This window comes from Stylophora pistillata, chromosome 8 (assembly GCF_964205215.1).
Source record: "Stylophora pistillata chromosome 8, jaStyPist1.2, whole genome shotgun sequence".
Classification (NCBI taxonomy): Eukaryota; Metazoa; Cnidaria; class Anthozoa; order Scleractinia; family Pocilloporidae; genus Stylophora; species Stylophora pistillata.
Window position 1 is genome coordinate 5,680,948 of NC_142526.1, and position 9,128 is coordinate 5,690,075.

The 9,128-nt window shown below is 34.7% G+C and overlaps 2 protein-coding genes across 5 annotated transcripts; one reads left to right on the forward strand and one right to left on the reverse strand.

The window, feature by feature from the left end:
* Positions 1-400: 400 nt before the first annotated feature.
* LOC148724621 (uncharacterized) lies at positions 401-6,880 on the reverse strand. 3 transcript variants are annotated; one of them, XR_015990951.1, is made up of 8 exons: positions 6,641-6,807; positions 6,510-6,566; positions 6,348-6,438; positions 5,597-5,649; positions 5,094-5,175; positions 4,095-4,195; positions 3,393-3,503; positions 401-1,784 (listed from the first exon to the last, which is right to left on the reverse strand). XR_015990951.1 is itself a non-coding variant. In XM_088731154.1 (7 exons), exons 1-7 carry the CDS (start codon positions 6,740-6,742, stop codon positions 1,686-1,688), a joined length of 585 nt encoding a protein of 194 aa, XP_088587280.1. In that variant the 5' UTR covers positions 6,743-6,807; the 3' UTR covers positions 401-1,685. The 3 variants fall into 3 exon arrangements, 2 of the variants coding, with proteins under 2 accessions (XP_088587280.1, XP_088587279.1); XM_088731154.1 differs by lacking the exon at positions 3,393-3,503; XM_088731153.1 differs by lacking the exon at positions 401-1,784 and having other exon boundaries at positions 3,393-3,641; positions 6,641-6,880.
* Positions 6,881-6,901: 21 nt separating this feature from the next.
* LOC148724622 (uncharacterized) lies at positions 6,902-9,126 on the forward strand. 2 transcript variants are annotated; one of them, XM_088731156.1, is made up of 2 exons: positions 6,902-7,213; positions 7,772-9,126. In XM_088731156.1, the coding sequence occupies exons 1-2, from the start codon at positions 6,902-6,904 to the stop codon at positions 8,036-8,038; spliced, it is 579 nt and encodes a 192-aa protein (XP_088587282.1). In that variant the 3' UTR covers positions 8,039-9,126. The 2 variants fall into 2 exon arrangements, with proteins under 2 accessions (XP_088587282.1, XP_088587283.1); XM_088731157.1 differs by having other exon boundaries at positions 7,790-9,126.
* The last annotated feature ends 2 nt before the right edge of the window (positions 9,127-9,128 follow it).

Consider the following 9,128-nt stretch of genomic DNA (forward strand, 5'->3'; position numbering starts at 1 on the left):
TCCTCAGCAGTACCTTCTCTCCAGCAGGGATTGTACTCCTTAAAGTCAACCTTTCCCCATATCAAATTAAAATACATGATTATTCCAACCCTAAACCACCTTGACCAAAACTCCATACCCTGTCTCAAACCAAAATGAAACGTCTTTAAAAAAAATTAAAAATGAAAGAACCTTATTTCCTGGAATAAATGCCTGACTGGTCCTTCTAAAGTTTGGTCAAATTTGTTTATGATGCACATGTTTACTTTGAAGGATTTGGAATTGGATCAACCTAATAATCCCCTAATTAATATTTTTTTTTATTACCATCACTTTTCTGCTTGATATTATACTGATAATGTAAGGAGAAATTCTGCCTTGGTCACTCATGGGAATTATAGGATTAATACAGACTTGGAAATTGCTTCACCCTATTTTTAATCAAGTTGCTTTTACAAGTTAATAACAAACATTCAATACCCTATGTACATGTACATGCACATCTGTGGCTTACTAACAATTTTCATGACTTTCAAACGTAATACCTAGGATACAATATATTAATTTGGATAGGAGGGCTTTAATTCATAGCAATGCATTGCTAAGAAATAGCTGCAGTTTTTCATTGATCATTCATTGTACTATGGATAACTTCAGGTTTCACCTACAAGTTGTTTTCCTAACAACAGCTTTGCCAATGTCTTAGGTCATTTTGCAAATTTCTTGGGGAATTTTGCTAACTTCTCTTCAGATGTCTTGTTGACTTAGTACAAATGGTGAAGTGATTTCATTAGCAAAACCTCATTCACTTCTGATGTCGGCAAACTAATTGTTTGCAGAACAACTTAACGCCAAAAGTACTGCGATTTAACCTATGTGAGGAATTTGTATAGTACTTCACTGCTTTGGTTGTAGAAATCGTGACCAAATAATATAAGGTGTTCAAAACTTAACATAAAGACAGGCTAACATGTACATTTAATGCTATTTTATTTTCTTCCCAAACTCAATATCTCTCATGGAGTAGATGGCAACTAGCATTGCCGACTAGATTGCAGAAAATGTGATACAATGGTACTTGGTTTCTACTACTTGATGACACATTTGAACTACCCTTCAGGGTAGAAGGAGCTCCCTACATTAGCCATATTCCAACAGCTTGTTTAAAAAAATTTTCACTTGAAAATACTATAATATTCAACTCCTATTTCCCCTAACTCAAGGTGGAAAGTTTTGCAACCTCAGCGAAATTGTTAACCTACATGCAAACAATTTCTTTTCGAGGCCAATTAGATCCTGAACTAAATTTACAGGACACAGGGTAACAAATAAAAATAGTGACCTCTATGAGGCTGTTCATAGTAAATTTTACATTTGTCAATCTCATGTTATTTTACATGATAATTTGCTTTTATCAACTGAGTTGCTTGTGGTTAATTGGCTAACCTAAAGAGTTTCAAAAGTTGATGTTTCAAGCATTAGCCCTCTTCAATTGCTTTAACCAAATTATCTCAAATTAACTGTGAAGTTCTTCATTAAGCCAAAAGTACACTTATATTCCAAGCTAACTGTCTCTGACAAGCTGGTGTTAAGTTCTCTTTGTGTACCATGCCTGCCCTTCATTTTTTCCCAAGCCTGCTGCATCCTTTGAACGAATTACTCGCTAACTACTTCAAGAATCAAAGTCAATTAATCCACCTGACTTTCTAACTTCCTGAGTCACCAAAATGAAATCTGAACTCATTATCAGATGTTTGAAACTTCCAGCCATTGTTTGAGGGAATCTCTTGTTTTTCTGTTTGTTTCTGGAATAAAAAAAAAAGAAAAAAAAAAAAAAAATATATATATATATATATATATATATATATATTTATAGATCAATCATAAAATGAAACCTCCAATCCATAAATGATTAATTTAAAATATCCCTTAAATGCAATAAAAGAACCCTTAGATTTTATTCTGGACAAGTTCACCAGGGTAAGTTACTTTAAATTTAAATTATCACTTTTCTTACTAACCCTCCCCTCTCAACATCTCATTGGTTATTCTTCTCCCTGTCTGCCATACAATTCTTAGGATTTAAGTTTGGAGAATTTGGTTTTAGATCAACCAATTAATTTTCCTAATTGGTAGATTTCTTTATTCCCATCACTTATCTGGTTGATATTGTATTGATATGGTAAGGAGAAATTCTGTCTTGGTCTTTCATGGGATTGAGGTGTTCAAAACTTAACATAAAGACAGGCTAATATGCACATTTAATGCTATTTTATTTTCTTCCCAAACTCAACATCTCTCACGGAGTAGTTGGTAACTAGCATTGCCAACTAGATTGCAGAAAATTGGATACAATGGTACTTGGTTTCTACTACTTGATGACACATTTGTACTACCCCTTCAGGTTGGAAGGAGCTCCCTATATTAGCCATATTCCAACAGCTTGTTTGAAAAAATTTTGACTCGAAAATACTAAAATATTCAACTCCTATTTCCCCTAACTCAACGTGGAAAGTTTTGCAACCTCAGCGAAATTGTAACCTACATGCAAACAGTTTCTTTTCGATGCCAATTAGATCTTGAACTAAATTTACAGGACACAGGGTAATAATTAACAATTGGTTCATGCTTTAGCGTGCACTATCGAGTTATGGAGCACGCGGGAAGTTTGGAGAGCACGAAAGAAGCGTAAGAGTTGCCCGAGGCGATAGCCGAGGGAAACTCTAGCTTCTTGAGTGCTCTCCAAACTTCCCACGTGCTCCATAACTCGATAGCGCACAGCTGAAAGCATGAACCAATTGTTTTAGAACATAGCCGGTGGAATTGTGCATCAAATCCGACGCGAAAAACGGACAACAATATCAGTTGAAGCGAATCGTGACGGCGCTGTTTCCGAGTCTCCTTTTCCTTTGTTTTTCTCTCTTTCTGCCTCATTTAAGAGCTCTAGCCCAAGGGAAAAGGTCGAAACATTGTCTTCGTTTTTGGACTAGTAGGCCGAGTTTCTGTTTGTATCCATTATTGTCGCGAAATATATTATTTTTCCCCGCGCTAACAATGGCAACTCGCGCGAAAAAAAAAGTTCTGGCGAAGTCGGATTTGCTGACGCTATCAGCGTGCACTATCGGGATTTTGAGCACGCTCACGTATAATGAATTTAATTGCGCGACTCTGCTAGCTATGTTCTAAATAAAAATAGTGACCTCTATGAGGCTGTTGATAGTAAATTTTACACTTGTCAATCCCATGTTATTTTACATGATAATTTGCTTTTATCAACTGAGTTGCTTGTGTTAATTGGCTAACCTAAAGAGTTTCAAAAGTTGATGTTTCAAGCGTTAGCCCTCTTCAATCGCTTTAACCAAATTATCTCAAATTAACTGTGAAGTACTTCATTCAGCCAAAAGTACACTTACATTCCAAGCTAACTGTCTCTGACAAGTTGTTGTTGAGTTCTCTTTGTGTACCATGCCTGCCCTTCATCTTTTCCCAAGCCTGCTGCATCCTTTCAACGAATTACTCGCCAACTACTTCAAGAATCAAAGTCAATTAATCCACCCGACTTTCTAACTTCCTGAATCATCAAAATCAAACCTGAACTCATTATCAGACGTTTGAAACTTCCAGCCATTGTTTGAGGGAATCTCTTGTTTTTCTGTTTGTTTCTGGAATAAATATATATATATATATATATATACATATATATATATATATATTTCTAGATCAATCATAAAATGAAACCTCCAATCCATAAATGATTAATTTAAAATATCCCTTAAATGCAATAAAAGAACCCTTAGATTTTATTCTGGACAAGTTCACCAGGGTAAGTTACTTTAAATTTAAATTATCACTTTTCTTACTAACCCTCCCCTCTCAACATCTCATTGGTTATTCTCCTCCCTGTCTGCTATACAATTCTTAGGATTTAAGTTTGGAGAATTTGGCTTTAGATCAACCAATTAATTTTCCTAATTGGTAGATTTCTTTATTCCCATCACTTATCTGGTTGATATTGTATTGATATGGTAAGGAGAAATTCTGTCTTGGTCTTTCATGGGATTTAGGGCTTTACTTATTTGTTTCACTTTGTGGTAATTAGTTTAACAGCCACTGACCTCCTTATCTGGATTGTTGGATTTTGTCTGACAGACTTTGACAAATATGCTCTTCTGTTCTTCCTTGTTACCAACTGACAGTTTTGGATTCACAGGTGGTTCTGCATGTTAAAAAAAAATTATTAAGAACTTAATCCTAATAAGCTGGTATGTATTACTGAACACAGAGGAGAAGAAAATGTTACAAGAGAAAAATAATTGACCACAAAACAAATGAATTTTTTGGACTCAAATGAAACGCAACATTTGACGTTTTAGTATTTTGATAAATAACCACACCCTGAAGAATTCTCAGGTCAAATAAGATAAGAACAATCCCATACAACCATACCATCACTTTAACCCATGAAGATAAGAACAATCCCATACAACCATACCATCACTTCAACCCATGAAGTAATGGCTTTGATACCAACCAATATGATTACCAGCTCCCAGTTAGCTTGTTAGCTCAGTTGGTAGAGCATTGCACTGGTATTGCACAGGTCATGGGTTCAAATTCCTCACAGCCCTGAATTTTTTTCAGGCCTTACTTTCACTTCTAAATAAGTAGTGTTCATTACAGCGAGGATTGCCTTCATACATAATTACTTGATAGGTTTGAGCATTCTCCTAACCTGTATGCAGGAAAACGTACATGGATTTTTAGGGAGAAGTTACACATTGATCACTTCTGGGAGTTAATGAGTTAAAAGTATAAAAATTATTACTAGCAGTAACTTCCTTATTTTTAATTTGTATACACTTTTTTTTTAAACTGATAGTGTAAGAGGCAGCTGGCCATCACAAGTAATCAGACCTTGCTCTAGTTTCTGTTGAATGGTCTCAGAGGATTTTCACTTCTCATGGAATCTTTTCCAACACTAGTCATCAACCAGTACTTGCTTATGGTAATTACAATTGTATAACCAAATTTCTAGGTGTTAAAATGATACAACTTTGGCGAGTCATACACAAATATTATTTTACTTTTATCATAAATTTACAAGTCAAGCTCACCTTGTCTTTCGTTCCTTGTATCTTCCTTCATCTTCTTTCTGTAGTCTCCAAGCAGCAAAAACATTAGTTGTCGTTTTCTTGGCTGAGAACAATATATCCATCAATCACAAGTTTATTATATCTCAACAAAAAGGAAACCAAATGTACAGTGTATATAGTATATAATGTATGTAGCTTTATAGTGCTAATTTAACTTGGTTGTTTCATGAGGAAAATAAATTCCTTAGCAAAGGCTTCTTCTCCTTGGTTTTAAATTTGCTTGCTTCTTCTCTCTGTTTGATAAGAGGGGTTCCAGTCCAAGTGAATATTAAATGTAATAAAAAAACGCCCATTTCCCTCATCCTTTTATTGGGTGACTATAAATTAGGTGTTTAAAGAAGTTTAATAAAGTTTGCTTGCAAAACAGCATAAATACCTTCAAAACCGTTGAAATAATCTGATGGCATTTACAAATCAACTCTCCAGAACGAAAGGCTCAAAGTGCATGCCTTGGTTCAACTTACCATGGGTGTTTTGGAAGACTTTAAAGATTTTAAATGCCGATAAACAACTTCAGCTGTAACATAAAGCAGGTATATTCTGTAATCAAAAAGCCATTTCACCACAAGTAGTAAAACAATATCTTAAAAAATTATAGGGAAGAAGTGAAGTCATGAATAATTCTCCATTTCCTTCAAGTTAGCCCTTTCACTGCCAAGATCTCAATAGTAATTCTCCTAACCATCTGCCAGAAAATTTCTTATAATGTTGGATTGGAGAATTTGGTATTGGATCGCCTATATATCTCCTAATTGATATTTTTCTTTATTCTCATCACTTGCCTGCTTGATATTTTATTGATATTATTGTTAACGTATATAATTATACATTCTAAAATCCAAATGAGCCATTAGCAAATGACTATCTTCAGCTATCTTAGAAATTTGAAGGTGAGCCTTTACAAATACAGTTTCTTTGTTATGTTTTCATTTTATTGCTAATAATATCAATTTATAAATATTAATTTTTATTGACAATAATATAAAAATAATAAAAAATCAAAATAATATCAGTGACGAAGATCACTTAAAATGCCTTTCAACATTTCAACCAATATCTAAAGTTTGGGAAACAAAGAGACCTAAAACTTGGAGAGGTGCTTCCTTAACCTATCTCCCATAACATTGCAATTTCTTAACCTTATTCAACTTTACCCACTTAATTTCTTTTTCTCAATGCGTAAGAGTGAAAATGATCAAAAGAAAAAACAAATACCGTGTTTCTTGTCAGGTTTCTGGAAAACAAGGCCCATCTCGAGTTGTTCTATACACCAGTTTAGTTCTCGGTGAAACTTGTCCTCTGCTGACTTCAAAAAAACATTAAAAATCAGTTAACTTAGCTAATCTTAAGACTGTTATGGGGTTTTATCCTCTTTACCTCGCAGTTTTCTTGGGTTCCAACTCCATCGTGTTCCTCAGTAATTTTGACAGACTCCTAAAATGAGTATAAAAAAAGGTTTAATTTAAAACATTCTCATTAAATTACCAAAGGGACGTGATAGTAGATACCATACGGCTCTGCTCCTTCTTTTTACGCTTAGAAGCTTCTTTCTTTTTCTTATTTTTTCGTTGTTTTGCGGTGAGTTCTTTGGATGCTTCTCCATCCGCCATATTGGATCTTCTTTTTCTTCGCAACCAATCAAATCAAAGAACCTTGAAAGTTTTCAACCAATGAAAAGATGAGGATGTAGCCAATCAAATTACTCGGAGCTACAGAAAACGCGCGCGTTACCGGAAGCCCAACGGTTTGTTTATAAACAATCAACCCCAATGGCTTCCGTAATGGATGTTGAATTGCCCGCTCGCTATTTTTTTAGCGAATCGGTCGATTCTTACCACGATTTCGACGGAGAATGTGAAGACTGTGGTATGATAGTACCAGAGTGGTCACTGCTACAATGTCAATATGGTTTCTGCGGGAAGTTTTTCTGTCAAAATTGTGGATTTCGTTGTCGAAGATGTGGCGATTACGAAGCCCGGGCAGTCTCCATTTGTTCATCTCACGCGAGACTCGTTTATCCTTCATGCGATGGCTGTAAGAAACAGTTCTGTGATGTCTGTTCAAACATATCTGTTACCCAGGTAAGTCGAGAGAACCTTTTATCTTTGTATGCAGTGACGTGGCGGATTGTGCGTTGTCTAACAAATTTGTACGATATTAATTTTTGTTTAGTTTGTTTGTGTACATCGCCGTGGATAACTAACAACACCGGCCTTAAGTTGTTAACAGACGCAGAAACACCGATATTTCGCTTCACTGCTTAGATTTCTAAATTTTGATTTCGTTGAAAGCTGTGCTTGGTTAACACGCGTCTTATTAGTTTCATTAATAATTTAACGATTTTTTGATCCATTGATTTTTCAGCTTTACTACGTCCTCGTATTATAATTTTTGACAGTATTTGCGTGATGTTGACATTCTTGTAACTATCTAAAAGCCGGTAAAGAATTCAGCGACGTGTGAAAAACCCTACAAAGTATAAAGTAACATTTATTAAAGAACATTCAAACAACGAAACAGAACAGTTGTACGTGGCGATGATATTTTTTGGGAGAAGGAGAGGCTACGAGGAGTTGTTTTCTTTGGCCAGTAAGAATAATTTGTATTTCTTTTTATAACCTATTTTCTTTTTGTTTCAGTGCAATTCTTGCCTGAAGCATTTCTGCTCCAAGTGTCAAGTCCAAGGAAACGAGAATATAGCGGAGAGTGGAAAATGCGACCAGTGTGACGAGAAAATACTTCGTCCCTTACAAGAAATTTGTCGCAGCCACATACGGCATGCCATCAGAGGTGCTATTGTAACAAGCAAATCACCTGTTACCTCGCTGCAGTCAAAGGACATTGACCACAACGTTCAACAGCTTCCTCTCCCAGGACCTGTGAAGAACTTTGTGTGCTACAAATAATTTGACTGACCCTCCCTAACCATTTGAAAATAATGTAGGGTCGGTTGGAACTATCAAAAAGAGAGTTAACAACAGTGTTGCTCTTGTATCAGACAGGAAGCGATCACCTTAAAGGATCTCTTTGAATTCATCATTAGTAAAAAAAATATATTATACAAAAAAGAGTAGGTTAACAGTGTAAGTAAATCTAATATTAATTAAGAAGAATGATGAGTAAAATATTTCACAGATACTTAATAAATGGAAATGTAACAATACTGAACTAGTAGAGAAAGATAGTCATTTGTGTAGAGAAAGCTAAAAATGTTGTATGGGAAAGATTGAAATCTTAGTTGAAAGGAAACGTATAGAATTTTAAAGTATCAAATAATGTTAGATTCGGCAAAGCATGTTATGTTCCACTAGTGCTGCTATGGCTCTCTATTACTTGGAAGAGAAATCAAATAACATGCTAACTCTGTGGTACTAGGTGACAAAGACAAATTTTAAATCATGTGATGGAATACTTGGATTTCTTTTATCACAACTGGTTGTATGTAAATGTCACAAAATAAAAGGAGTTGTAACAAATTTGATGGAAGCACAAAACAAAGTAAATAAAACTTTTTTTTATTTATAAGGAGATTCAAATATGTAAAATTTCCTAAGGCTTTCCTTTACAATTCTGTTTCTAAAGCAGAGAAAAAAAGGCAAAGATTTTGTACATTTGAATAGTGAAATAGTGGAGAGAATATTTGTCCTAACCCTTTGATTGCTTAGATTGACCAGAATCTAACTTCTCTTCACAATTTAACCCCTGAATCACACATTAAGATCAGGAGAATAAAGGAAATGATCACTAACTAAAGAAGCTATTGATTGTTACACAAATTCTCCTTGTCAACACCTTAGGAAATGTATAGAGAACAGTATGGAGAATATGCATACTAATTTTAGGGTGTAATAAGAGAAATTGAAAATCTTAAATTCAAGGGCAAGGTAAGCTTTCAAACATTGACACAGTCTAACCAAAGTCATTCTAGTCTGAATTTTGTTTTTTCAGTCTAATGATTTGTTCCTTGTTTTATTTAAGTAAAAAAAAAAAAGAAGA

Excerpts from the sequence above, each read along its gene's own strand:
- LOC148724621 (XM_088731154.1), bottom strand. The coding sequence starts at position 6,742 with ATGGCGGATGGAGAAGCATCCAAAGAACTCACCGCAAAACAACGAAAA. Across the intron at positions 6,439-6,509 it reads GAACCCAAGAAAACTGCGAG|TCAGCAGAGGACAAGTTTCA; the intron begins GTAAAGAGGATA and ends GTTTTTTTGAAG. Across the intron at positions 5,176-5,596 it reads AGTCTTCCAAAACACCCATG|CCAAGAAAACGACAACTAAT; the intron begins GTAAGTTGAACC and ends TATTGTTCTCAG.
- LOC148724622 (XM_088731156.1), top strand. The coding sequence starts at position 6,902 with ATGGCTTCCGTAATGGATGTTGAATTGCCCGCTCGCTATTTTTTTAGC. Across the intron at positions 7,214-7,771 it reads CAAACATATCTGTTACCCAG|TGCAATTCTTGCCTGAAGCA; the intron begins GTAAGTCGAGAG and ends TTTTTGTTTCAG.